The sequence below is a fragment of the Rhodotorula paludigena genome (assembly GCF_050403205.1).
Source record: "Rhodotorula paludigena JCM10292 DNA, Rt_paludigena_JCM10292v1_ctg6, whole genome shotgun sequence".
Taxonomy (NCBI): domain Eukaryota; kingdom Fungi; phylum Basidiomycota; class Microbotryomycetes; order Sporidiobolales; family Sporidiobolaceae; genus Rhodotorula; species Rhodotorula paludigena.
The window spans coordinates 544,290-571,290 of record NW_027481452.1 but is presented as its reverse complement, the minus strand read 5'-3'; the positions used below and the strand labels follow the sequence as shown (position 1 = coordinate 571,290).

The 27,001-nt window shown below is 65.5% G+C and overlaps 8 protein-coding genes across 8 annotated transcripts; 5 read left to right on the top strand and 3 right to left on the bottom strand.

Annotated features, from left to right (window-relative positions):
* Positions 1-1,064: 1,064 nt before the first annotated feature.
* JCM10292_003228 (uncharacterized protein) lies at positions 1,065-2,963 on the top strand (the record flags this gene model as incomplete). The annotated part of the gene is made up of 4 exons (XM_076646952.1): positions 1,065-1,218; positions 1,287-2,384; positions 2,445-2,548; positions 2,613-2,963. 4 exons carry the CDS (start codon positions 1,065-1,067, stop codon positions 2,961-2,963), a joined length of 1,707 nt encoding a protein of 568 aa, XP_076507713.1.
* A 452-nt stretch (positions 2,964-3,415) lies between these two features.
* On the bottom strand, positions 3,416-6,312 carry JCM10292_003227 (uncharacterized protein; the record flags this gene model as incomplete). The annotated part of the gene is made up of 7 exons (XM_076646951.1): positions 3,416-4,008; positions 4,068-4,188; positions 4,249-4,711; positions 4,774-5,015; positions 5,076-5,837; positions 5,912-6,073; positions 6,133-6,312. 7 exons carry the CDS (start codon positions 6,310-6,312, stop codon positions 3,416-3,418), a joined length of 2,523 nt encoding a protein of 840 aa, XP_076507712.1.
* Positions 6,313-6,681: 369 nt separating this feature from the next.
* On the bottom strand, positions 6,682-7,967 carry GPN3 (putative signal sequence-binding GTPase GPN3; the record flags this gene model as incomplete). The annotated part of the gene is made up of 7 exons (XM_076646950.1): positions 6,682-6,714; positions 6,828-6,959; positions 7,015-7,108; positions 7,214-7,482; positions 7,549-7,609; positions 7,669-7,897; positions 7,961-7,967. 7 exons carry the CDS (start codon positions 7,965-7,967, stop codon positions 6,682-6,684), a joined length of 825 nt encoding a protein of 274 aa, XP_076507711.1.
* A 274-nt stretch (positions 7,968-8,241) lies between these two features.
* On the top strand, positions 8,242-10,397 carry SOF1 (rRNA-processing protein SOF1; the record flags this gene model as incomplete). The annotated part of the gene is made up of 8 exons (XM_076646949.1): positions 8,242-8,244; positions 8,354-8,974; positions 9,034-9,068; positions 9,129-9,384; positions 9,489-9,625; positions 9,708-9,836; positions 9,912-10,106; positions 10,223-10,397. 8 exons carry the CDS (start codon positions 8,242-8,244, stop codon positions 10,395-10,397), a joined length of 1,551 nt encoding a protein of 516 aa, XP_076507710.1.
* A 399-nt stretch (positions 10,398-10,796) lies between these two features.
* Positions 10,797-13,456, top strand: JCM10292_003224 (uncharacterized protein; the record flags this gene model as incomplete). The annotated part of the gene is made up of 12 exons (XM_076646948.1): positions 10,797-10,949; positions 11,003-11,060; positions 11,118-11,194; positions 11,261-11,348; positions 11,404-11,918; positions 12,011-12,194; positions 12,251-12,363; positions 12,436-12,531; positions 12,591-12,620; positions 12,686-12,943; positions 13,002-13,176; positions 13,254-13,456. 12 exons carry the CDS (start codon positions 10,797-10,799, stop codon positions 13,454-13,456), a joined length of 1,950 nt encoding a protein of 649 aa, XP_076507709.1.
* A 64-nt stretch (positions 13,457-13,520) lies between these two features.
* Positions 13,521-20,388, bottom strand: THO2 (Tho2p; the record flags this gene model as incomplete). Its single annotated transcript, XM_076646947.1, has 15 exons — positions 13,521-14,997; positions 15,055-15,248; positions 15,303-15,360; positions 15,421-15,599; positions 15,665-15,864; positions 15,923-15,986; positions 16,043-16,212; positions 16,272-16,537; positions 16,604-16,680; positions 16,742-18,187; positions 18,264-19,285; positions 19,345-19,526; positions 19,603-19,730; positions 19,797-20,232; positions 20,306-20,388. The coding sequence occupies 15 exons, from the start codon at positions 20,386-20,388 to the stop codon at positions 13,521-13,523; spliced, it is 5,982 nt and encodes a 1,993-aa protein (XP_076507708.1).
* Positions 20,389-20,666: 278 nt separating this feature from the next.
* JCM10292_003222 (adaptin domain-containing protein) lies at positions 20,667-23,471 on the top strand (the record flags this gene model as incomplete). The annotated part of the gene is made up of 7 exons (XM_076646946.1): positions 20,667-20,763; positions 20,822-20,883; positions 20,951-20,974; positions 21,033-21,541; positions 21,612-21,826; positions 21,905-22,118; positions 22,184-23,471. 7 exons carry the CDS (start codon positions 20,667-20,669, stop codon positions 23,469-23,471), a joined length of 2,409 nt encoding a protein of 802 aa, XP_076507707.1.
* A 245-nt stretch (positions 23,472-23,716) lies between these two features.
* YMR1 (phosphatidylinositol-3-phosphatase YMR1) lies at positions 23,717-26,956 on the top strand (the record flags this gene model as incomplete). The annotated part of the gene is made up of 6 exons (XM_076646945.1): positions 23,717-23,722; positions 23,877-24,068; positions 24,173-24,520; positions 24,577-24,705; positions 24,763-25,123; positions 25,185-26,956. 6 exons carry the CDS (start codon positions 23,717-23,719, stop codon positions 26,954-26,956), a joined length of 2,808 nt encoding a protein of 935 aa, XP_076507706.1.
* Positions 26,957-27,001: the final 45 nt, after the last annotated feature.

The window sequence follows — 27,001 nt, the reverse complement described above, 5'->3', positions numbered from 1 at the left end:
TCCCGGTTCGCGGGGGGGGCAATGTTCGCTTTTTCGGCCGCCCCCCCCCGCATGGATTCTGAGCGCGGGGCACGGGGCGGCCCCCCCCCCCCCCCGGGGGGGGGCCCCCCCGCATGGGCCCGCCCCCCCCCCCCCCCTCGGCTCTCGTCTCGCTGCACGGCGAGCGGGCCTGGCCTCAGTGCTCGTCGGATGCGCGGGACGGGGCAGCTCAAGGCACGATCAGGGACTTGATCAGCCTCCGGACTGTTCGCCGGCGGCGCTGGTCGTCCCCTCCTGCTGTTCGCAGGTGGTGGCGTGCGGGCAACTTCGCTCTGGGTCATAATGCTATCAGCACACGACAGTCATTGTCTGTCAACGGTGGAAAAAGTTGTCCACGCGCAGCGGGCCAGAGAGCGGGCGAGTGCGCAGTTCGCCCGCGACTCGCGCGGCTTCCGCGGTTCGAGAAGGCGAAAAGGAGGTTTTTCATCCAAAGAGGGCGCCGGCGTGACAACCTAGAGGCCACGAGGATCCGCAGCGCGTTCGAGAGGGACCTTCCAGGAAAGGATCAAGAGCGTGCAAGCGTCATGTCTTTGTCGAACCGAGCCCTCAGCCCTTGAAAGCGCGACGGGCCCACACACGCCGATCTCCTGCCGGCGTCTCGTCAGGCGTGGTGCTCCCGTTGCTCCCTGCTGCTCATCTGCATCGTCGCACCTCACTGCGCCACTCGGCTTGCGCACGAGAAGGACGCAGTCGCTCGGTCAGACGTTTCGAAGGCCCGGCCCTGGCCCTGCCCCGCGCACGGAAACCACCCCGCGACGCTTCTGTCCGGACGGCGAGGGGCGACGATCACACAGTCGCCAGGCCGAGCCGCTCGCGGAGAGCGCAAACTTACCGGCGCTGCTGAGCTCTGTGCGCCTGCATCGCGCGTGCGTAGACTGGCGCCGCTGGAACGAGCGAAGGTGCCGCAGTCGCCGAGTGCGCCACGATCAGGCTTCGAACCGCCAGCGCCGGCTTCCGCGCTGTCGCCGCGTCGCTCCCTCGTCGCCGGCGGCGCTGGGGATGCTCTAGGCGCTCGCAGCGTCACCATGGACGTCGAGCCTCCCTCGCCGCGCGCCCCGCCCTCTACGGGCGCACGCGCGCCCGCATCACCGACGGGCGAGTCGGCTGCCAGTCCCTTTCCTCCGCCCCGCTTGCCCTCCATCTCCGCCCTGCTGAACACCACGTCCAGCGAGCCGACAGGTACGCCTCCTAATCCATTCCGGACCGCTTGAACGTGGCTGACAATTGACTCCATGCCCGTCTGACAGGTTCCTCTCCGCACCTTTTGTCACATCTTGCACCTTACGGAGGGTTTGAGGGCTCGAGTGGCACCGGCGGCGCGCATCTACTGGTAGCCGGAGAAGTACGCGAAGGAGGATCGCCCAACTCGTCGCAGCCTCGTCCACCCGCCCCGACAGACTATCCTCCCGTCTTTACCGCTTCGACCGAATCTGCCGCCAGCGCAGGTCTCGCCTTCTCCCAGACCCGCCGACTCGTCCGCCCTGCTCAGCCCGAACAGCATCGCCTAGCCTCGCTCGAGTTCCCCGATGGCAACGCGCTGCACCCGTTGCCGTCGGGCTTGTCTAGCGATCGCCCACGCGCTGCTTCCATCTCGCACGCCCCTCGCTACGAGACGAGCGCGTACAGTCGCTTTTCGGGGTTTGCGACGAGTTCTGAGCGAGGCGGAGGGATCGAAGAAGCCGGCGACTCGGCGGACGAATCAGCGAGGCTTCCCAGAGGAGGTCCACCACACTTCGCGCCAGACCCGCTGAGGCCTCGCGCGATCTCCATTGCGACAACCGACGAGTACCGCTCGCATCTTTTGCGAGCTGGTCCTTCGAGTCGGCCTGCATTCGAACGGCCTCCGCTCGCGCATAACCGCCTCGATGCCGCCCAAGCGGCCGCGATGGCTTCGTATGGCCTCGGCGCGCCTCCTCAATACGTATTTGCGGATGGCGCCGCATCGGGTCCGACCATATCTGCGACTCCGCATCCTGCAGCGCCCGCACCTGAATGGCCGCTGCGCACCCATGCTGCGCCTGCACCGACCGCCTACCCTCGCCATCCCGGCACCGGATTCCCTCCGCCACGCGCCGCATACGGCACAAGCGCACACCAAGATGACTTGCCGCACCTCGTCCCCCTCGCCATCCCTTCCGGCCTTACATTGTCGAGCCCGACGTCACCCCCTTCTTCCGGGTCGGCCTCCCATGCACCGATGCGTGCTCTCGCTGCGGCCACCACTCCGCAATCCGCCATCAGCCCCGTCGATCGTCAGCAGCTCAATGGCCCGCCTGCAGCAGCAGTTCCGGCAGCAGCTGGAGACTTGTCGCAGGATGCCGGTCGTTATGGCTGTCCGCATTGCCGTATGTCCGCGCATCTCACTTGTACGAGCGACCGACCTGACGCTCCCCCTCGGCCTGCAGCGAAACGCTTCGCCCGGCCTTCGTCCCTCCGCATACACATGCACTCGCATACTGGCGAAAAGCCTTTCACCTGCCCTCTTTGCGACCGCGCCTTCTCGGTGCAGGTATGTTACCGCACATGCCGCCACGCCATTGCCTGGCGTGAGCTGACCTGTGGATGCTCCGCAGTCGAACCTCCGCCGTCACCTCAAAATCCACAAGGGTGGCTCCGGCGCTGCGACTTCTGCTGCAGGCCTGAGCGCACCCGACACCGATGCTGGGAGTGTCAGTCCTACCGGCAGAGAACCTGCATCGACGCCGACGAGCTCGCTCAAGAGCGGCCTTGTCGGTCACGATGGCGGGATTGTCGCACCCACGCCAGTTGCAGAGCAAGCGGAATCGGACGCGTTGCTGGCGGCGGGCCTGCCGAGCGCGTCGCTGGAGCTGCTGCAGCACGACGAGCACGGCGGAGGGGGCCGTTCGACCATCCAGGAGGTGGCGGAGGAGGACGAGGCGATGATCGACGCGACAAGGCAATGACTTTCTCCTGCCTGGAATGGCCGCCCGTGGACTCTCGCTGCGCCTCACCCTTCGTGCACTGTTTCATCCTGAGGCTCCTGCCGGGGTCCGCTGCGCATAGATATTGCACAATATCCGTACCATCTGTGCCCGGTGCCGCCGTATGGGGTGGACCGTGTCAGTGCCGTCTATGTGAAGTCCGTCCGTACATAACCTTCTGTTTTGACTCTTGTGCCAGCTCCCCTGTCTGTTGTTCTAACCCCCATCAGGCTCCTTCCGCCTCTGACCCCTGCACCCAATTTGCACATTCGCCGTCCGTCTCTGCAGCATTGCAGCATTTCATCCGAACTCTCGTGTACTGCACGGTGTCGAATTGTGAGCCTGCAAGCCGGAGAGACTTCGCCCTTCACCGCGTGGCCTTTCCAGACAAACTGAATGAGGCGATGAGCAATGCTGCGCATTCCGCCTGCCTTCTACAGATGGCGCGTCTTCGTCCGACTCGCGCTGCGCATCGGCTTGCGCATGCGCGTCCGGCCACTGCCCTCCTCTCCCTCGATCTCGTGCTCCTCGTCGTCCTGTGGCCCGCCGGCGCGCGTCTCGAGCCCCATCCCGTACTTGGCCTTCTCGGCCTTGTCCTTGTCGCGCTTCTCCTTGGTCGCGCGCTTCTTCTCGGCGATCTCGGCCGCACTCTTGGGCTGCGGAATGAACGACATCTCCATCCCGCCGCCGGCCGAGCCGCGGATGATCTCGGTCGGGTTGGACGACGAGACTTCGTCTGCTGAGCGCTTGGTCTGCTTCGACGACGAGGTCGACGCCGCAGCTCGTGCACGCTGAGCGAAAGACTGCGTGGCACGGTCCTCCGAGGCGCGAGGGCGGGAGCGGGCGGCGGAAAGAGTCTCGTCGTCCGAATCGTCCGCAGCGACGAGAGATGAACGAGATCGTGCGGGAGCTGTGGCGGAAGGGGCGGGGCGGGAAGAGGCAGGAATGGAGCGGGAAGAGGCGGCGGGTTTGGCGGCAGCCCGCTTCGGCGGCTCGAGTGGACGTCGCCGGTGGTCGAAACCGAGGTCTACGGTAACCGCAACGAGTCAGCCACGGATCACGGAACTTTAGCGGGAGACAGCGTACCTCCTTCCGCACTGCTGTCTGAATCTGCCGCGTCGTCATCCTCATCCTCGTCGACCGAAAGATCATCCGCGTCCTCGTCCTCGTCCTCGTCCTCGTCCTCGTCTTCGTCGCGATGACGGTTCTGTCACGCGAGAGAGGTCAGCCGGGAAGTCGGATACCGGGAGAGGGGAAGGAAGCGCACCGGCCGAGTGGACGGGTTGAGCAGCTGGAACTCGCGCGACTCCTCGTCGATCTCGAAGTCGGGGTTGGTGAACAGGTCTCCGAAACGGTCGTCGGTGAGCAAGCTGGGCACCTCGACCTGCTGCTTCTTGCGGCGGCGCCTGCGCTCGCCCTCGTCGTCCTCGTCACTGTCGACCTCGCCTGCCTCGCGCTTGCGCTGCCGCTCCTCCTCGGCGCGCAGCTTCTTCGCAAGCTGCTTGTTGACCTTGACGCCGGCGGCAGCCGCGCCCGTCGCCTTCTTGGCGCCGCGGATGCGCGACTCCTGCTCGGCGGCGAGCTTGTCGCGGATGAGCTTGTCGCGGTGCTCGGCGTACTGGAACGGGTTGGCAATCGCCCGCGCCTTGGTGTACAGGCGCAAGTCGACGAAGTAACCATGCATGTAAGGCTTGAGCGTGTCCGTGCCGATGAGGTGAGTGAGGTTGAGGCTGTCCGGTAAGCGCGAAAATCAGCACGGGCATTCTCAAAGCACTGCAGGATGCGAACGCACTCGTCGAGCTCCTGGCGGTCGACGAACTTGTAGTCGTCGTAGAGCAGCGTCTCCTGGTCGTCCTCCATCTCCTCCGTCATGTTGTCGAGGAAGCGGCACCACTTGGGCGCCGGGCCAAGCTGAGGCACGTAGTAGCCGGTCATGGGCGAGGTCTCGTTCGCGAGGAAGACGAGGCCAGTGCCGGGATAGATGTGCAGGTCGTTGATAGGCATGGGCGGGTTGATCGCAACAAGGTTGTTGCCCTGCGGAGCGCTCATCAGCACGAACCAACGAGAGGAGAGCAGGGGAAGCAGAGCACGCACCGTCTCCTTGCCCCAAATCTTGACGACCTTCTCGTCCGCACTCGCGACCCACCCTCCTTCCCGGTCCGCGTCTCCGCTCGTCGCCGGTGCGCTCTCGACCCACTCGACCTTCTTCACCGGCAGACCGTACCCCTGGTCCTTTGTCGTGTACGGGCGATTCGCGCGCAGGTCGTACAGGAGCACATGGCCCGTCGAAGTCCCGACCGCAAGGTTCAGCCCGTCGCTGCGGTTCGCCAGCGCCGTGACCGCAAGCCCAGCCGTGTTTCCCTCGTCGACGCCGGGGAGGCGCGGGTGCTGCAGACTCGCGCTCGACATGCTCGACGCGAGAAGCGAGGCGTACGGCAGGCGGAGCAGGCCCGCGCGCGACCGGCTGCGCGGGTCCCACAGCTCGACCGTGCCGCGTCCCTGCGCCGTCTCTGTCCCAAAGCACAGGAGCTGGTGCGCCGGGTTGATGTCGATCGCGTTGACACCCGTCACGGCGTCGCCGGTCACGCCTCCGCCGATCCCGCCGCCCTCACCGCCGTCGTACTCCGCCGCACCCTCGAGTCCGAACGGCTTCATGAACCGCCCGACTTCGAGGTTCATGCGCCAGACCTCGGGACCGGCACCGCCGACGAGGGCGTCGCACGAGGGGAAGTGGTATGCGAGCGTGCGGCCCTGGCGCGGCATGCGAACCGAGTAGTGCGAGGCGGACTGCGTGTGCAGCTCGAGGGAGCGGTCTGATTGGAGGTGGAGCGTCTTGGTCCAGTCGGACGAGAGGATCTGCGCGAGCGAGTCGAACTAGGATCAGCACCGCCTCCCTCGGCTGTTCGGGAGGCGTAAGGGGTGTAACGCACGCAGAAGTCGACGTTCTCGCTGTCGGTGACGCGCTCCATCTTCTGACTAAGCTCCTCGAGATCAAAGACCTTCATGCGCGGCTTGTACGTTCCCGTCGCGAGGAGGTACTTGCCGTCCCGCGTCGTCTTGAGCTTGTTGCTCGCCTCGGGAAAGTCAAAGTCCTGCACGCGCACGAGCTTGTCAGCACTCGGAGCGCTCTCGACAGACCGCACGCACGCACCTGAATGAGCCGGATCTCGCCCTCGCCGCCCGTCCCGCCCTGCCCGCCCTTCTTCCGCCGCTTGTTGCGGTCCGTGAGCTTGGCTTCGAGCCATGCGGCAGCGTTCCTACTCGAGAGCCCGCCGCCGTTGACGCAGTAGATCTTGGCTGCGCCGCCCGTCGATGCGAGAGAGACGACCATGGCGATGCGGTGAGGTCTCGCGGGGGAGCTCGCTAGACCCGCAGAGTCGGCGAGGAAGCCTGATCAAGCTCGCTACGGCGCTTGGCAAGCTAGTCAGCTCGCTCAAGCGGCGAGGAAGCGAGGGCAGCGGACCAAGTGGCGCCCGAGACGCGCCTCTCCTCGTCCCAAGCTCAAGCCGGTTCCCGCGGACTTTGCGGCTCGCACAGCCACGCGCCCGTGAACTGATTCAGAAACGCGTTGTTACAACAAGCAGTACTGCAGACTAGCATCGAGAGCCTCGATGGCTCGAGACGACCTCCTTCTCCTCCCACCGCCTTTCCACCTTGCCCGTCTAATTCAGCCTAATTCAGCCAGACTTGCGCCCATGCTTCACTCGCCCGTGTCAAAGTCACCGTTGTCCATCTGTGAGCGTAAGAGTCAGCACGTGGCAAACATGAGGCAGACTCGAGACCGCGTGCCGCCAGGCTCTGCACCTCGAACCGGCCGCGAGTACCAGCACGAGCAACTCGACTCACATCCGCAGGCTCCTTCGGCTCCTCGTGCTCGCCGTACTGAATCGCGTTGTCAATGTGGCTCAGCACGACGCCGACCGAGTCTTCGTCCGTCACGTCGAGCGGGAGGAACTGGACCATGTTGAAGTCCTCGATCTGCGTGCGCTTGCGCGTCAGCCGTGTGGACTCGATGGAGATGCGGGAGACGCACAAGGTGGACGAGTGCGCTGTTGAGGTGGTGGAACTTTGGGTTGAGCTCCCTTGTTGCCGACGTGCGCAACAGCTCGGGGTCCGGGTCGAGGAAGCTGCAGACCAGAACACGGATCAACACACGGACCCTGCAGGGAGCCAGCAGTTCGCCACAAACTGCAGCGTCTCACGCTCGGAGCGCTGAGTGCGGCTAGACTCACCGGTCGACCTCCTTTTTCCGCTTGCCCTCCCTGCGCACGAGGTCCATCTTGCTCATGACGTTGACGAAGGGCACCTCGAGGCCGATCATGCAGCTCATGGCCGAAAGAACGCCGGCAAAGTACTTTGCCGTGTCCTCCATGAATTGCGACTCGAGGAGGTAGCACGCGACGAGGTTGATGTTCATCGTCGTCGTGAGGAGCTTGGCGAGGCGCGGGAGGATGGGGATATGGGTGTAGAGCTCGATCTGACCGGGGCAGTCAATGATGAGCTGTTGTTGAATGCGAAATCGGTCAGCAGGTGGACGAGCGAGCTGACGGGACAGAGTTGCGCGCACGTAGTCGTCCTCGAAGTCACCGAGGGCTTCCGAGAGCCAGTCGAGGTTCTGCATGAGGTACCTGTGAACCAAGTGCAGGTGAGAACGGATCCGAATGTGAGGAGAGCAAGCGGGACGGACTCGAAGCAGTAGACGAGGCCGCCGTTGGGGCCGAGCTGGAGGTCCTCCATGACCTCGTCGAGGCTGACGAGGTCGCGGATGTCGAGGCTGGGCGGGTACTCGAACTTGTCGGCGGCGGGGTCGAGGTTGAAGAGGTGGACGGTGCGCCCGAGCGACTGAGCGTGCGTGATGAGCGACGCGCAGAAGGTCGACTTGCCCGCGCCGGCTGGACCCGTCACCAAGACTGCGTCTGTGTGCATGCATGAGGTCAGTCTCGCAGTCTTTGTATCTCCAGGAAGCGACAGAGACGAACAGCGCATGTTGCCCCGAGTGCGAGCTGATGAGGATCCGAGACGGGGAGAGACAGCAGCGGGACGAGCGGGACAAAGCGTGGACGGTCGAGCACAAACTGCGCAGAGCACTCCAGCCCTGTCTGTTCCGTTCAGAGCAAGTGCGCGCGAGCGAGTCGAGGACAAGCTGCTCGCTCGTCTCGCCGCTCGACTTGGCCTCCGCCGCGCCGCTTCTCTCGCGCCAACTCGCTCCCGAGAGCCCAGACTCGCTTGCTAGAGACTTTCAAGGAGCACTGCAGCCACCATGGTACGTCCCCTGCTCCCTCCCGTCGCTCCCTCGCTCCCTCTCCTCGCCATAGCTCAGCACCGCCTCACCCGCTCACTCACCCGGACTGGTGCGCCGTGCACGCCCGCAGAAGATCAAGACGCTCCACCGCTCCCTCGAGGACCACCTTCCGACCTCGTCCTCGTCCACCGCCCCCGTCTCGCGCAACCTCGACCCGGCCCTCCACCCCTTTGCCCGCTCGCGCGAGTACACCCGCGCAGTCACCGCCGCAAAGCTCGACCGCATGTTTGCCAAACCTTTCGTCGCCTCGCTCGAGGGCCACGCAGACGGCATCTACTCCCTCACAAAGGACGAGAGCGGCGCGCTCGGCCGCGTCGCGTCCGGCTCGGGCGACGGCGAGGTCCGCGTGTGGGACCTCGGCGGCCAGCGCACCGTCTGGAACGTCGAGAACGCCCACCGCGGCATGGTCAAGGGCGTCGCCTTCTCCCACCCCATGGTCGGCGAGGAGGGCCGCGTCGAGAAGAAGGTCGGTGCGGGCGAGCGCGGCGTAAAGCGTAAGCGCACCGACCTCGGGCAAAAGGGCAAGGGCCGTGCAGGGCTCGAAGACGACCTCGACGACGAGGAGTACGAAGAGGGCGTGCAGGAGCTCGACCAGACGCAGGCGCGCGGGAGCTCGCGCGTGCTCAGTTGCGGTGCCGACAAGACGGTCAAGCTGTGGGACATCAAGGGCGCAAAGGGGCGCAACGCACGAGTGAGTGGAACTGCGACTGCGATGTCCTCTGAAATAAAAACTGACGCCTCGTCGCACAGCCACTGCAAACCTTCAACGGCAAATCTGGCTTTAAGTGCGTCGAAGAGACTCACCTCCTCCATCAAGTGGGCACGCTAACGTTGCTGTTTTACAGCTCCATCTCGCATCACCGCTACGATCCCGTCTTCGCGACGGGCTCGACCGAGATCGAGATCTGGGACGAGACCAAGACGGCGCCGCTCTCGACGCTCAAGTTCCACTCGACATCGAACGCGAGCATGGGCGAGCACATCGCATGTGTCGCGTTTAACAAGAGCGAGACGAGTGTCCTCGCGAGCAGCGGAAGCGACAGGACCGTGTGCCTGTACGACTTGAGGAGCGGGAAGGCGTTGAGCCGCGTGGCAATGCAGGTGCGTCTGCCGAGCGCCTACCATCCGGACGACGAGGGGCTCTCGTCTCTGCGGGGTGTCGGCGTGGCGGAGCTCCGGTGTCACTCACGCTCTCCCTGTTTCAGATGCGCATCAACCAGCTCGTTTTCAACCCTCTGCAACCTCCCGTGCTCCTCTGCGCGTCCGAAGACCACAACCTCTACACGTTCGACATGCGCAACCTGAGCACGACGACGCAGGTGTATAAGGGTCACGTCGGAGCGTGCGTCCAGGCCGTTCTGCCTGTCTGGTTTGTGGGCTCCACGCTGACGACGAGACTTTGTCGATCTGTGCTCGGCATGCAGTGTCATGTCGTGCGACTGGTCGCCGACAGGTCGCGAGTTTGTCTCTGGCTCGTACGATCGCACCGTCCGCCTCTTCCGCCAGGGCGAGGGGTCGAGCCGCGATACCTACCACACCAAGCGCATGCAGCGGTGCGTTTCTCGGCTGCATGTGCGCCCTTGCTCTCGGTACTCGCGCTAATCAATCGTTGTCTCGACCTTGCGCAGCGTCTTCTCGACCCTCTACACCCTCGACGCTCGCTACGTCCTCTCCGGATCGGACGATGCGAACCTGCGCATCTGGAAGGCGCGCGCGAGCGAGAAGCTCGGCGTCGTCGACAAGCGCGAGCAGGTCCGCCGCGAGTACCGCGACGGCCTCCGCGAGAAGTGGGGCACGGTCGCCGACGTGGCCAAGATCGAGCGGTGCGTCCCCTCTCTGCTGGTTTGCGCATACGAGCGCAGTACAAGCATACGTGCTCGCTGTGCTGCGTCACTTGCATACGCTAGGAGTGGCACTCACGTTCTTCATCCTGTTGCAGCACCCGGTACCTTCCCAAGCCGATCCACCAGGCGACCAAGCTCAAGCGCGAGATGCTCGAGTCGCAGCGCAACAAGGAACAAAACCGCATCGCGCACGCACCCAAGGGCGTCGACGCCGAGCTCCTGCGGCCCAACCCCGCGCGCAAAGCCGCCATCCACAAGGTCGAGCAGTGAAGGCGCTCGCCCGTCTGACAGCAGTGTTTCCGTCGTTCTGTCTTGTTGTATCTCGCTCGCACTGTCCTGCATTGCACCGCACCGTTACCGGCAGCGTTCGACGCCACGAGTCCTTGGCCGTTCCGCGCCCAAGTGCGGCGTTTCTCGCCGCAACGACGGCCGTCTCTTGAACGCTGCGGAGGACCACTTCGGCGGCTACACGGCACACGGGGAGCACCGCCCACGCCGCTCCCTCGACCAGCAACGTTGGAGACGCGCGCGACTGGCAGGCGGCGAAAGGCGTCTCGTGCCGGGCTCGAGCCGATCGCTCGGACAATTTTGAGGTGCCCCGCCTGCCGGCGCTCCCGTCTCTCGCTCTTCTTTCTTGTCCTTTCTCTACGCTCTCTGCGCTGCTAGAGCATGGTCTCGACGGACGACTACGACGTGCTCATTGTTGGCGCTGGGCCATCTGGCCTGATGCTCGCGACCTGGCTCGCCAAGCTGAAGGTCCGCACCCGTATTGTCGACAAATCCTCAGTCAAGGTGCTTGCCGGGCACGCAGACGGGGTGCAGGTACGTCTATTGGCCTCTCGATACGGGGTCAAACCTGAACCCAACCTTTGCAGTGCCGCACCGTCGAGGTCTTCCAAAGCTTCGGCTTCGCGCACCGCTTGGTCGACGAAGGTGCTTTCTTTCCTTTCCTCAAAAACAAGATCTCATCCGCTGACGCTGTCAAGACAGGCGCGCACATCAACGAAGTCGTCTTCTGGCAGCCTTCAGCGAACGGTGGCCTCGAGCGCTCAAAGCGCACACCTGACGTACGGCGAACTCCTATGGCTCTTTCTCCCCTCTTGCTGCAACTTGACTGATTTTGACTCTCGCAGAACGAGCCGGGAACGTCCCGCTTCCCGCACGCTGTGCTCGGACAGGGTCGGATCGAGCGCTTCCTCCTCGATGCGATGAAGGGCTTCAGTGCGGCCATTCTCGCTTCAAAAGGAAGTCGCGTGCTTACCCACATGACCTGCAGACGACCTGACGGTCGACCGCGCCATTGCTCCGACTTCCCTGACTGTCGACCCTGCCCTTGTCGACGACTTTTCTCCCTCTTCATACCCCATCACCCTCACCCTGCGGCATCTCACGGAGGAGGAGTCGACGCCAACGCAAGTCGGTGCAGTGCCAAATGGCTTGCACCGTAGCAACCTCCTGAGCGACGACGAAGCCGACGCAATGCACGGCACCGCTGCAGGCGGTGCCTACGCTGGCGCCGGCCAAGAGGAAACCGTTCGCGCCAAGTTCGTCGTCGGGTGCGACGGCGCGCGCTCGTGGGTGCGCAAGCAGCTTCGCATCTCGCTCGAGGGCGAGGCGGCCAATTCCGTCTGGGGCGTCATGGACGCGATCTGCCTCACGGACTTTCCCGACATTCGCCTCAAGTGCACGATCCACAGCAAGGACGCCGGTTCTATCCTCGTTGTGCCGCGCGAGCGATCGTACGTCCGCTTCTACGTCCAGCTTGGCACGACCGAACCGGGCCAGCGCTTTGTACGTTTTCTCTCTCTCTTCTCTAAGCCGATTTGCATGCACCGATGTACGGCGGCCACAATCCGACTGACACACTCTCGGTCTGTACATAGGACCGCTCCTCGGTCACTCCCGAGTCCATCATCAAGCGTGCACAGGCGATTTTTGCGCCGTACAAGCTCGAGTGCCCCGAGATCGAATGGTGGACCGTGTACGAGGTCAATCAGCGCGTTGCGGCCAAAGTCACCCTCGACAACCGCGTCTTCATCGCCGGTGACGCATTCCACACGCATTCGCGTATGTCAACCTCCTTCGGCCCGCACAGGTCTAGGTCTGACTGTCTGCTTTTACAGCCAAGGCGGGCCAGGGCATGAACACGAGCATGATGGACAGCTACAACCTCGGCTGGAAACTTGCGTCGGTCCTTGCGGGCAAGGCCTCGCCTTCGCTCCTGTCGACCTACGAGGTCAGTACTCCCTGCTCCCTCCCAAGATCACGCTTACTGACAGTTCTCTTTCTCTGCTTGATCGATAAACAGGAAGAGCGGCACAAGATCGCCAAGGAGCTCATCGAGCGGGACTACACCCTGTCGCGCATGTTCGCAGCACGACCGAAAGAGGAGGGCGGAACTGGGGTACGCTTGTGCCAGCACGACTTTGTCCATATCTCGGCTGATCCATGCGCTTCGCGCAGGAGGGTGTTTCGCACGAGGACTTCAAGAAGGTGAGTTCCGTCTCTGGCTCGACCTTCCCAAACTCAAGCTTACACGCGTGCGCTTCTCTCCTCAGTTCTTCCAGTCAATCGGGCGCTGGGCATCCGGTACTGCCGTTCACTACAACCCAAATCTACTCACGGCGCCTGAGCGGGAGACTTCGCTCGCGCCGGGTCTTCCGCATGGCGAGCGCTTCTCCTCGCACGGTGTCGTCTCGATCGCCGATGCACGACCGTGGCACCTGGGCGACAGGTTTGTTTCGGATGGGCGGTGGCGCGTTGTCATCTTTGCCGGAGATGTTCGCGAGTCAGAGCAGCGTGCCAAGCTTGACCAGGTTCGCTCGCGCCGCCGTGGTGATCCTCTTGTGGACGCGCTGACCCACTCCCACGCAGGTTGCCGCCTACCTCGACTCCCCGTCAGGCTTCCTGCGCACGTACACGCCCGCAGACGACGACCTCGACTCGGTGGTCGAAGTCCTCACCGTCATCTCGAACCCGCGCATCTCAGTTGAGCCGAACGCTTTCCCCGACGTGCTGTGGCCGCCACTCAAGCCATGGGGCTCGCGAGGTATGTCCTTCGGGCTCGAGCAGAGCTTGAAGGCTTGTATATGAGACTCCGCTCATCGCTTTCTTCCTCCTCCTCAGCCTACGACAAGCTGTATGCCGACGATGCGAGCCCTGTCACGCCCAATGACCGCGGCGAGATCTACAAGAATCTTGGCATCGACCCCAAGACGGGCTGCATTGCCGTTGTCCGCCCTGACCAGCACGTTTCGCTAGTTTGCGCGATAGACGAGGTCGAGCAGGTCGGCGACTTCTTTTCGCGATTCATGATTCCGCCTCAGTAGAGCAAACTTCCATGCAATGCGGCATTCTGTCACAAGGTCGTCGTGCTGCAAGTTGCAAGTTCCGCTACCTCCTCCTTCCGCCTCCGCGACCCTCGTTTCCGCGCGGCTCTCGACTGCCATCGCGCGACTCGTCCCTTCGAGCACGCTTGGGGCTCTCGGGCGCCAGTCTGTCGACCAGCGAGCCTGCGGGTCGTTTGCGCGATGCTTCGTCTCCACGCCGACTTGTCGCATCGGAGCCGACGACCTTGAGCGGTTGGTAGACGCGAGAGCCACGCCCCTTGATGGAGAAGGCCCCTTCGTCGGTAGGCGTGCGAGGCGACTCAGCAGCGCGCGCCTCGACTGGAGCGGGCGAAGCACTGGCGGATCCGCCGGCGCCGGGAAGACCAGCACGAGCGCGGTCGAGCAGCGTGTCCTTCGCGGGCTCGCGAGCCGACTCAGACTGCTGACGGTGTGCCGGCGCAGGGCGAAGGCGGTCGCCCATGCCCGAGGCGGCCGACGGCTTAGGCGGGAGCCCGCCGCGGGCCGATCCGCCGCCGCGCTCTTCCTCCTTGTTTCGCCGCTCGTTCGCGCCCCGCTCCCGCTTGGCCTTCTCGCGCGCCTCCTCGCGCTCGCGGTCCCGCTGGCGCTCCTTCTCCTTCTCCGCCTCCCGCTGCTCTGCCTCGCGCGACATCTTGGTGCGGTCGCCGCCTCGCCGGTCGCGGTGCGATTCGGTCGACCGCTCATCTCGCCGGTCGCGGCCATCGACACGACGCGCAGCAGCCGTGGGTGCCGGCCCGCTAGGAGCAGTCGACTTGTAGCGGTCATCGTGGGGGCGGGAAGCGCGCTCGTCGCGCCTCGACCCGCCCGCGGCACGGTCGTCACGCCCATCGCGGCGATCCCGCTCGCGTCCATCGCGTTCCTTCTCCCTTTCCCGCTCCTTCTCGCGCTCCTTCTCCTTCTCGCGGTCCCGCTCGCGTTCCTTCTCCTTCTCACGGTCTCGGTCGCGGTCGCGGTCGCGGTCGCTCATGCGCCCACCACCCCGGTCGCTGGTACGGTCGCTATTGCGGCGATCGTCCCGGGAATCGCGCGCATCGCGAGCGTCGCGAGTCTCACGGGTGTCGCGATCCGAGCGAGCGTCGCCGCCGCGGCTCGTTCGCGAGTGCGACGACTCGACACTGCGCGAGCGCACGGGGCTGCGCGGCCTCGAGCGGTCCGAGTCCCGTGCGTCGCGCATGTCGCGTGCATCGCGGGCGTCCCGACCGTCGCGGGCGTCGCGGACATCGCGGGAGTCGCGGGCGTCGCGGCGAGGACTGGTCGCGCGAGAGGGCGGGCGCGAAGGCTCGCCGCGACGAGGGGCGGACGAGGACGATGCGGCGGGCGCGCGTGGCGGGTCCATCTTCGCGGTGGAGGAAGAGGGAGCGGGAGCGGCGCGCTTGCTCGCAAGCGCCTCTTGCCGCAGCTTCTCAGCAGCCTCAAGCGAGCCGTTCGTCTGCGAGCGGGGAGGCTGGGAGGATGATGCGGGCGGGTCAGATCGCCGGGGAGGGTCGGCCGCAGGACGGGAGCTGTCGTGCAGAGAGAGTCAGTTTTAGGATCGTGAGCAAGGCGGCACAAAGCCTTACGACGAAGGTGCAGGCGGTGAAGGTTTGACGTCGGCCTGCGAGGAGCGGGCAGACGGCGCTGGAGGACGTGCGCTCTTGACCGGCGCCGCCGAGCTGGTCGACGCAGCGGGTGTGGCCGAGGAGCGAGATGCGGCGGCCGGAGCAGGCTTGGTCGACACGGCGGGAGAGGCAGACTTGGAGGTGGCAGGCGCAGGCTGCGATGAGGGACGTCAGTCGGAAACGGGGTATGCCAGCGTAACAGGACGCACCGTAGGCTCGGGCTTGTTGATCCACTGCTTACGGCTCTTGTTCAGCACGGCCTTGTAGCTGCAGAAGTATCCGATGGAGTCAGCCCTCTTCCGCAGTGCCAGACGGGAGAACACGCACCCCTGTGCCAGGATGGTCAGGTCTTCGCGTTTTTCAACCGCGAGAAGCTCGTTGACACTGCGCTCGAGCTCCGAGCCCTGCTTGTGGTCGAGCGGGAAATACGGCGCAATCTTGGTGAGGACGAGGATCGAGTTCTTGATGTGCATGTACTCGGCCGACTTGAAGCTCTCAACGAAGCCCTGTAGAGCGCGCAATGGGCATCAGCACGGCGTGCGAAGCAGTTGCATACGGGAACCAAACGCACGAGGACCATGTTGCCGTGCCACTTGAGCAAAGCCGCTTGGAACTCGGCGTGCTCGTAATGCTGTCGCGTCTTGCCCTCGAGCGGCGGGGCAAGCTTGCGCAGGAAACCCGAAAGCTGGGCGCCAATCGCCTCCTCCGCGTAGGCACCCTTGTCCTTCTGCCAGCGGTGCAAGTCGCCGAGCACCTCGTAGAGGAAGCGGCCTGCGGTTGTCGGACATCGTCAGTCTGGAGCCTCAGCGACACGAAGCAGAGGACGCACCATAATTACGCGCTTCGTTCTCCGTGCACGAGTATAGAACGGGGCTGATCTGACTCGTCAGCAGCTGCAGGAAATAGCCAGTTAGCCACGTTCTCACGCTCCAACTGGCACTGAACGCACGCGATCGAAGAAGATGATGGTATGGAAGGACGGCGTGTTGAGCGAGTGTAAGCGCTTGACAATCTGGTACGAGTAGACGGCGTCGGGGAGCGACAGACGAGCGCGCGGCTGCACGCAGTACTGCAGGATCTCGTCGGCGAGGCGAATGCGATCCGCCTTGGTCTTGACGTCTGAGCGAGGATGCAGCACCGTCAGGCGACTGCCGAGTCTGCGACGAGAAGGGACGTACTCGGGAACCAGTTGGCCTTCTCGCGCGTCAACCTCCGCGTAACCGTCTGTCGCGCAGCGAGGTGCTGCCCCGCCTCATGCGTCAAGCCCGTCGCGGTCGCGATGACCGACTCGACAAAGACGGCCTTGTCTTCCGGCTTGATGCCCGTGAGGGTCGCGACGTCGCGCTGGACCATCTTGAGACGCGTGATCTCGGCGTCGTACCGCTCCTTCGGGTACAGGATGTCGTGCAAGGTGAGCTGCCAGAAGGTGACAAAGAAGGGTGCGCTGAGAGTAGAGGCGTCCGAGGTCAGCTGCGTCTACGTTCGCGCAAGACGAGAAGGGTGGACCGACCCAAGAGTGGCACGTGCCTCCTCAGGCAGGATTTCCGAGACCTTGCTGATTGCGTCGACGAGACCCGGGTGCCACGGCTACGGATGAGAAGAGGGCAGTCAGCACTCGAGCAGCGCCCGTCCGACTGGAGAAATGCACCTCGACAGCCGTCGGTGCGGGCGTAGCGCTGCCGCTGCTACTCGGCGCCTCCGCCATGTCGGCACTCGCGGCAGGAGCGGGCGTGCCGTTTGCCGCCGCAGCAGCAGCGGGTGGCGGCGGTGTCCCTCCCTCCTGCTTGATCTCGCCGTCGGCCTCATCTTTCGCCGCCTCGACCGCGGCCGCTGCATCCTCCATCTTGACGTCGTCGCCCTCTGCCGCCGCCGTCGAGGCGGCCGGGGCCTTCTCGCCCGAGGCGGCGGCTTTCTCGCGCTCCTTGGCGAGCTTGGCCAGGAGGCCCTGCTTCTTGCGCGCGTTGTGCTCGGCAAGCTCCCTCGCCTCGCGCTCGTCGTGCTCGCGCAGCCTCGCGCGGAGTTTGGGCCGCGCGAGGTCAAACGCGACGCCGGCGTCGAGCTTGTACGCGTCGAGGAGGACCTCGACGTCGGGCACGAGGCGCGCGAGCTCGTCCGGGCTCGCGAGCGCGGCGAGGAGCTCGGTGAACTGGAACAGGACGGCGTGGTTCTGGTCAAAGAGGGCGCCGAGCGACTTGAGGTGCGCGTCCGTCTTGAGGCATGCCTGGCGCTGCAGCGCAATGTTGACGAGGAGGGGCATGGCGAGGCCCGTGTCGAGCAGGGCCGACTTGAGCCGCTGGCGCGCCTTGGCGAGCGCGTCCTGCACGCCGCGCTGGCCCGCGCGCGAGAGGTCCGTCTGGAGGTAGACCTCGTTGCGGAGGTGCTTGCCGCCGGCGAGCGAGAGGACCTGGGCGTCCGACAGGTCGGCAAAGGGCTCGATCGACGTCATGCGCGCGATGAGCTCGCGCAGGACGACGAGGTCCTTCGAGTTGCCGAGCACGAGCTGGTTGACGAGGTACTGGAGGATGAGCCACAGGCTCGGCTGCATCGCAGCCCACCGCCGGTACACCTGGCCCGTGAAGGTGGCGAGGCCCGAGAGCCACATGGCGATCGACGTGCCGTCATCCTTGGTCTTTGGGCGGCTCGACGAGAGCGAGTCGAGGATCGAGTAGGCGAGGACGTCGTACGAGAGGTCGCTCGCGTACCGCAGCGCCTCGACGACGGGAATGATGAGGTTGTCGTAGCTCTGCACCTGGTTGAGCGTGACGGCAAACACGGCCGTCGGGTTGGTCTGCGCGACGCACGCGATGGCCTTGCCGAGCTTCTTGGCGTTGTCGGTCGAGAGGCGGCGCAGGATCGACTTGATGTCGCGCTCGGCCTCGGCCTTGCGCACGCCGAGCGCCGGGTTGCGTCGGTAGTGCACGTCCTTCCACTCGCCATAGAGCGTGAAGCGCGTCTCGATCGGGAAGAGCGACAGCACGCGCCACACCTCGGTCCCTGCGGCGATGTGCGACGAGAGAAGCGAGACGCCCGGGACGAGGTACACGCGCAAGAGGTCGAGCCACCGCTGCCGCCTTGGGTGGTCTTTCGGGTCCGACTGTGCAGAAGACACCCGAGTTAGTCCCCCATGAGCGACAGAGCACTTTTAGGTAGAGACGAGAAGCTCAACGCACCCCGAGGTCAGCGACCGCGATCCGAACAATCTTGGTGTACAGCGTAAAGTCGCTCGCGACGCCCACGCCGACGAGCGGGAGGTACACCTTTTCGAGGAGCGCGACGGCCTCTTCTGCGTCTCCCGCGCGCGGCACGCGCTCCTTCCACCTCGGGAAGAAGAACGTCCAGCTCGCGCGCTGCTGCAGGTCGGGGTGCGCGTCGGCCGTCAGGACGCGCTTGACGGCGGCGCGCGTTGTCCGGGGCGCGGTGAACTCGCTCGCGTACTGCGAGCGCTGGGGCGAGAGGGGCGCGTACGCGGGCGCGAGCGACGCGTGCATGAGGCGCGTGACGAGCGCCGAGATGTCGGCAAAGGCGTGCGGGAGGAACGGGTACTGCGCGAGGAGGAAGAACGAGTGCGTCACGTCGCCGACGGCGAGGAGCGCGCGGAGGAGGTCGAGCTTTTGGTTCGGCAGGTCGCGCGGAGGGGCGGCAGCCGCGGCGGAAGAGGAGGTCGAGGCCGCGCCGCTCGCTGCGGAGCTGGACGATGCGCCGGGCTTAGCGGGCGCTTCATCGTCGACGAGCGCGCCGGCCATGGCGAGCGCGTTGGCGCCGCCGACCGAGCGCGCGAGGGCCGCCTGCTCGTCGCGCCACTTGGTCTCGAGCTTGGCGAGGTCGGCATCGGCGGGCGAGAGGTGCGCCCACAGGTCGGTGAGCTTGACGAACCCGTGCCAGATGAGGAGCGCGGCGGTGAGGTACAGCGTCGGAGGGCACGTGGGCGCGTCGGCCTTTTGGTAAAAGGCAAACTTGAATCCGAGGATCTGGGCGATCGTGTCGTTGCCCGTTTCGTGCTCGAGGCCGACCGAGACGGGGAACTCCTCCTTGCTCTTGCCCTTGGCGTCGGTCGCTGCATCGGTGCGCGCTCTGGGCGCCCAGGGAGATGCAGCGAGGAAGTCGAGGAAGAACTGATGGTGCTCGACAACGTGGTCCGAGAAGGTGTCGAGGAAGACGTCGAGGGTGCGGCTCGGGTCGAGGTCGAAATTGCCTGCGGGCGACGGGGTCAGTCAGAGCTTGAACGACTGGATCGGGGACGCTGCCGCGCACCGATGAGATTCTTGACCCGAGCGATCGCACTCTGCGCGCGCTTCGACCGCTGCGCCTCGGACTCGCGGCTGGTCCCGTCCTCGGTCGAGTGGGGCGGGCCCATGCTGCTCAGAAGCTCGACGACGAGCTTCGAGTAGCCCTCGGACTCTTCGCGCAGGAGGTTGAACTTTTGTTGCTTGTAGCTGGAGATGCGCGGAAGAGGCGGCGACAGTCAATAAGCCTGGCGGGGAAGGAAGCGCGAGAGAGGACGAAGCGCACTAGAGGGCGGTGCGCTGCCGGATCTCCATCTTGCGCAGGAGCGCGTTGTCGGGCACGAGGTTGAGCATGCCGAGCAGTTCTGGATCGACTCGCTCGCCGACTGCGCGCTTGGGCAGGTCGCCCGCGTCCTGCACGCGAATCCGCCGTGAGCATGACACCGTCGTCAGAGACTCGACAAAAGCGGAAGCACGCACAATGAGGGCACGGAGGACCTCTGCGAGCCTGCGGCGCGCTGCCTGCACCTCTGCGGCGATGTTCTTCTGCCGCTCTGCGTCGCCCTGCGCCTGCGCGTCGACCTGCATGGCTTGCGCATCACCTTGAGCAGACGGTGGGGGTGCAGGCGGGTGCAGGGCGCGGTATTGGAACGCGACGCGGGTGTCGACCTCCTGGTCGAGCTGCCATGCGACGTCGATGAGGGCGTCTGCGAGGGCTGCGCGGTGCGGGTCGCCGCCGCGTGCGGTGACTGCGGGGAAGAGGGCGTCGTGGAGGAAGGCCGAGACGCGCTGGGCGGGTGGGCGCGAGGCCGTGTCGAGCGAGAGAGGGGCGCCGACGAGGGTGTGGAGGACGGCGGCGAGGCCAAGACTCGAGGCCGGGTCGGGGGCTGCGACGAGGTCTGCGAGGGTGGCGGCGCTGGGAGCGGGCAGGCCGAGGAGCGGGTGAGCGGGGACTTGCGAGACGAGCGAGAGGGGAGAGAGGGACGGACAGCGGGGCTGCGTCGGCTCCTGCGTGGAGGACGGCGTCGAGCTGCTCGAGGAGGGCGTGAGTGGGCGGCTGTGGCCCGCTCATGCTCGCCTGCGCCCGGCGAGAGGAGTGGAGGGAGCGAGAGAGAGACGAGGACGACGAGAGGGAGAGGGAGAGAGGTTGGCCCCGTTCCGTCGCGAGTGCTCGGGCAGAGCGAGTGCGACGCGAGCGACGAGCACCGCACACGCACCGCGAGTCCCGCCCAGCCCACGCGCAGCTTGCCCGCGGTCTCGCCCTCGCCTGCTCGTCGTCGTCCTCATCGCCGCATCGTCTCCTCACTCGCCGCTGCACTCTCTCCGCCGCCAGAGGGGCTCCCGCCAGCCATGGCCGACGCAAAGCTCTTCCAGCGCAACAAGCTCCAGGAGTGCGGCCCCTCTCCCTCGTCCCCTCCCCTCGTCCCCGAACTCGCTCACATGTGGGGTTCGTGCCCCCGTCTCCCCCTCTCCCTGCCCCGGACATGCACGCAGGCTACGAGCAGAGCTCCAGGCAGACAAGAAGGACAAGAACTTCAACCGCAGGAAAACCGTCCTCAAGCGAGTCGTACGCCGACCTCTCCCTCTCCGCTACTCGCCTCCGCACCTCCCCCTAACCCTCCTTCCCCCCACAGGTGGCCAGCATGACCATGGGACAGGTCAGTCACTTTGTGCGCCGTCGCCGAGCGCAAACTCACGGAAGACGGCCACCCGCAGGACCTCTCCCCGCTGTATCCCGACGTCCTCGCCTGCCTGTCGATCCAGGTCCTCGAGATCAAAAAAATGGTCTACCTCTACCTCATCAACTATGCCCGCGTTAAGCCCGAGATGGTCAAGCACGCCCTCCCCGGCCTCCTCGCCGACGCCCACGACCCCAACGCCCTCATCCGCGCCCTCGCCATCCGCACCATGTCGTACATCCCCGTCCCTGAAGTCCTCCGCGCCCTCGTCGACCCGCTCCGCCACTGCCTCAAGGACCGCGACCCCTACGTCCGCAAGACGGCCGCCATCTGCGTCGCAAAGCTCTACATGCACGACCGCCGCCTCGTCGAAAAGCACGATTTCGTCTCGCAGCTCCGCGACCTCCTCATGGACCCCAACCCCACCGTCATCGCCAATGCCGTCGCCGCCCTCACCGAGATCACCGAGCGCAGCGACAACATCCACCTCCGCCTCAATGCCGACATTGCCCGCCGCCTCGTGCGCGCCATGGGCGAGGCGTCCGAGTGCGTCTGCGCGCCGCCTCCTCCTTCTCGCGCGCGAAAGCATTTCACTGACACCTTACACATTGCGCAGATGGGGCCAGTCGTACATCCTCGAGTCGCTCATGTACTACGTCCCCGAATCGCACGACGAGGCCTCGCTCCTCGCCGAGCAGGTCTCGATCCGCCTCCAGCACTCCAACTCGGCTGTCGTGCTCGCGACCGTAAAGGTCATCCTGTACCTGATGAACTACATGGGGAGCGAGAAGGCCGTCGATGACATGAGTCGGAGATTGAGCCCGCCGCTCGGTGCGTGGTGGACCGATTCCGTCCGTCTTCAGGCTGTCAGGCTGTCAGGCTGACTTGCGACCTTCTGCGTACGCACAGTCACGCTCCTGTCGTCCGGCTCGGAAGTGCAGTACGTCGCGCTGCGCAACATCCACCTCATCATCCAGCGACGGCCGTCGGTCCTGCGCAACGACGTCAAGGTCTTCTTTGCCAAGTACAACGACCCGATCTATGTCAAGCTCGCCAAGCTCGAGATCATTTACCGCCTGGCCAACTCGCGCAATGTCGAGCAGGTCCTTGCCGAGCTCAAGGAGTGCGTACCGTCCCTTCACCTGCGCTTGCTCCGCCGACGTCTCATCCCAATGCACGCACTCGCAGGTACGCCTCGGAGGTCGACGTCGACTTTGTGCGCAAGTCGGTGCGGACGATCGGGCGGCTGGCGATCAAGATCTCGTCGGCGGCCGACCTGTGCATCTCGGTGTTGCTGCAGCTCGTCAAGACCAAGGTGTCGTACGTCGTGCAGGAGGCGATCGTCGTCATCAAGGACATCTTCCGGCGGTACCCGAACCAGTACGAGGGCATCATCGGCACGCTGTGCGAGAACCTCGACGCGCTCGACACGCCCGACGCCAAGGCGGCCATGATCTGGATCCTCGGGCAGTACGCCGACCGCATCGAGAACTCGGACGAGCTGCTCGACGACTTTCTCGAGCAGTTCCTCGACGAGCCCGTCGAGGTGCAGCTCGCGCTCCTGACGGCGACCGTCAAGCTCTTTATCAAGCGCCCGACGGCGGGCCAGGCGCTCGTGCCCAAGGTGCTCAAGTGGGCGACCGAGGAGACGGACAACCCGGACCTGCGCGACCGCGGCTACATCTACTGGCGCCTCCTCTCGACCGACCCGGCCGCGGCGCAGGAGATTGTCCTGAGCGACAAGCCCGAGATCTCGACCGAGTCCGAGGCGATGGACCGCGGGCTGCTCGACCGCCTCTTGCTCCACACGGGCTCGCTCGCGAGCATCTACGGCAAAGAGGCGCACACGTTTGTCCGCGGCGCGCGCCCAAAGTACCTCCTCGACTCGCCCGCGCTCTCGCAAGAGGCCAAGGACTCGTACCTCGAGGCGATGCGCCTCCCGTCCATGCCCTCCCGCTCCGCCCCCACCTCCGCCACCGCCGCTTCCTCGGCACCCACCACCGCCGCCGCAGCTGCGCGGCCCGCCGCGCCCGCACGACAAGAGTCGTCCGACTCGTTCGGCGCGCTCGGCGTCGGCGCGCCGCGCCCCTCCGCGGGCGCAGGCTTGCTCGAAGACGTCGACGAGGGCGCGCTGTCGGACGACGACGACGACGACGACGAGGGGGCGGGCGCGGCGTTGAACCCGGGGAGGCTGTCGGCGGCGATTGCGGGCGCGGGGGGCGCGGACGGGGACGACAGCGAGGAGGAGGACGAGAGTAGGAGGCCCGAGGGCGGGCTTGCGGCGCAGCAGCAAGAGGGGCAGCGGGCGGACGACGAGCCCGAGGCGATGGACCCGTATGCGAGCTTGGCGAGGCTGTCGCTCGACGGGCCGTGGGGCGGCGGAGGAGGAGGAGGGGCGGGCGGGAGCGGGTATGGGTACGAGGGCCCGCAGCCGGTGCAGGGGAAGAATGCGCGCGGCGAGGACTTGTTGCTATAACCGAGTGCATGCGTGAACGCTTGTTCGCAGTTGGCTGCACAGGTCGAGTCGCTTGGGCAACTGACGGTAGCGCAAGTTTAGCTCTATAATGATACTGTAGCAGGCAGAAGGGAGAAACGTGTGCATGCTGCAGTACGCTTCGCGGGCAAGATCGACGAGACGCGAGCGAAGGACGGTCGATCCTGTGCACACTCTCGTCTAACGATCTTTTGCGGCCGCTTAGGTCTCACAGAGCTAGTCAGACCATGCAGGTACGCCTGACTTGCTCTTGCCAGCTCGCGTTGCTGTAGGGGGGAGCTGCGACGTCCTCATCAGTGCAACCTGTCGGCGTGACCCGACACACCGCACGTGCGGAGTTTCAGAGTGCGCTCAAGCTCGACACTGACCCTCCTCGGTCCGCTGCAGTCGCTTTCGGTGCGCTTTGCGCGACGGCACGGCGTCCTGACACCGCCCCCACTCGCTCTCCCGACGGCGGGCTCGCTCCATCTCACCGCGCACCACATCGTGTACAAGCCCGACAACGCAGACAAGAGCAACGGGGAGGACGCTGCGTCGGCGGCGCAGACGGGAACGGCGAGTGAGGGTGACGAGGTCTGGGTGCGTCTGCTCGGTCTGCCAGACGGGCTCACTGCGTCCCGCACGCACGACTACTCGTTCGTTGCCGTGCAGAGCTCACAGTACTGACACGCTGCACCCCGCAGATCCCGCTCACGCTCCTGCACTCGGTCACTCGCACCCCTCCCTCCCTCACTGGCGAGCCGACGCCGCTCATCCTGCGCACGCGCGACTACTGGACCTACGACGTGCACTTCGATTCCGTCGCCGATGCCGACCTTGCATGGGACAGCATCAAAGCTGCGTGCGGAAGTCTCTCGAGCAGCGGGCTCGAAGGGCGCTACGCCTTCTCCAGGCCCGTTGACAAGGCACTCCCGAAAGGCAAGGAGCGCGCAGGGTGGGCCGTCTACAACGTCGAAGAGGAGTTCGCACGGATGGGAATGGGGTCGAGGAGCAAGGCGTGGCGATTCACCGACATCAACGCCGATTTCCAGGTGCGCAGTGCTCTCTTCCACGGGCCGAGGACGGCTCTGATCGCCTGCTGCCGCAGTTCTGCCCGTCCTACCCGTCCAAGATCGTCGTACCTGCCAAGATCTCGGACACGACCTTGAGCTACGCCGTCAAGTATCGTAGCAAGAGCCGCATTCCGGGACTCGTCTATCTCCACTGGGCGAACCTAGTGCGTGCTCCTCTGGTACCGCTATCGATTGCTTGACTAACCCCCTCGCTCGCTCAGGGCTCGATTACGCGCTCGTCCCAGCCCATGGTCGGCATCACTCAGAACGCGCGCTCGATCCAGGACGAGAAGCTCATTGAGGCGATCTTTAGCTCGCATTCGCAGCACTCGCACGCCGTCTCGCCCATGAGCATGTCGGACCACCCTTCGTCCTCTCTCGATCCGCACGGCCAGCAGGTCGTGTACGGAGCGACGGCGACCAACATCATCATTGACGCGCGGCCGACCAAGAATGCCTACGCCAATTCGGTCAAGGGTGCCGGGACAGAGAACATGCTCTACTACAAGAACTGCAAGAAGGAATACCTCGGCATCGACAACATCCACGTCATGCGCGCAAGCCTCAACGGCGTCTTTGACGGTGCGTCTGCTGCCGTCTCCTTCCATACGCAGCACTGCTCACTGCGCCGCGTCTCATGCAGCCCTGGCCGATGCCTACATGCACGGCCGACTCGACCGCGCCGCTCTGCGTCGCACGAACTGGCTGTCGCATCTCACCAACATCCTCGACGGCGTCCTCATCGTTGTCCGCACCGTTCACCTCTACAACTCGCACGTCCTCGTCCACTGCTCGGACGGCTGGGATCGCACGTCGCAGCTCTCGGCGCTCCCGCAACTGTGTCTCGACCCCTACTTCCGCACCGCGCGCGGACTCGCGGTCCTGATCGAGAAGGACTGGATCTCGTACGGCCACCGCTTTGCCGACCGCTCCGGCCACATGTGCAACGACCGCGTCGACTTCGTGCAGAAGCTTGGCACGGACGCATCGACGCAGCAGGCATTCCTCGCGAGCGTGACGCGCCAGTTTGCGCCGTCGTCGCACGCGTTCAAGGAGACGTGCCCTGTCTTCCAGCAGTTCCTCGACTGCATCTACCAGATCCAGCGCCAATTCCCGGACCGCTTCGAGTGGAACGAGCAGCTCTTGCGGCACCTCGTCCGCGAAGCGTACTGCGATGCGAGCGGGTCGTTCCTCGTTGACTCGGAGAAGGATCGCGCCGAGCTGCGCGCGCGCGAGCGGACCAGTAGCGTGTGGGACACGGTCTTTGACGCCGACACGGGCGCGCTCAAGCCCGATTTCCGCAACGCCGCATACGACGCCTCGCTCGACGACCCGCAGTCGAAGGCGCCCAATGCGGACCAAGGCGTACTCCTGTTTGACCCGCAGGACGTCAAGTGGTGGCACGAGCTCTTTGGCCGCACCGACGACGAGATGAACGGGCGGCCGTTTGCCAACGATCCGGGCGCGGCACCGACCGAGCCCACTGTCACCGAGGTCAAGGTCGTCGAGTCGGCCGAGGACGATCCCGTCTTGCACGGCGTCGTTGCGCAAACGGCGGGCATGTCGCTCGCTGCCCCCGCACCGCCCAACGGTAGCGGGGCGGGCGCGTCCGTGTCGCCATCCTCGTCGTCAGCGCACCTCGGCCCGCCTAGCCCGCTTGCCGGCGGCGGCGGCGGCGCGTCGTCGGCATCCCGCACGCCATCGCCCTCTGCCGCGCGCTCGTCGCCGCACGAGCTCCTCTCGCAGCAGCAGCTGAGCGAGACGGTCGCGTCGGTGCAGAAGCTCGGGTGGAGCGCGTGGAAGTCGATGCGCAAGTTTGGCGAGGACGCGGCCAAGCAGCTGCGCGAGCAGCAGGCGGCGAGGGCGGCCGAGCAGGAGCGCGAGCGCGCGGCGATGGGGCACCAGGGCGCGGCGGAGGGGAGCAGCGGGAGCTGGCGGGCTATGCGGGGCAGCGAGGACGGTCTGAACGAGCTGAGCAGCCACATAGCCGCGCCTACGTCCCAGGACCAGCAGCAGCAGGACGGTTGGGCGAGCAAGGCGGGCGGGATGTGGAACAAGCTGTCGGCGAGCAACCCGTGGGCGACGGGCGAGGAGCGACCCGCGTCTTCGGCACCGTCGTACGACTCATCCGCCTACAAGCCCTACCAGCCTCGTCAGTCGGCTGCGGCGAACGGCGCGTCGCACCCGCCGCCCTCGTCGCGCCCGCCCGCACCAGCTGCCGCCCCTCGCCAGCCGAGCAGCTCGCTCTCGATCAACCCATGGGAATCGATCTCACCCGACGAGGCGATCCCTTCGTCTGCCGTGTCGTCGCGCGCGCCCTCGCCAGCGCCAGTCTCTCCTGTCGTTGCGCAGCGGGTGGAGGACCCGCCGGCGGGAGGGAAGGGGACGGACCCGCTCGGCGTCGGGTTGGCGTGATGGAGTGTTTCGTGGAGCTGTCGTCTTTCGCTCTCGCACTGCATG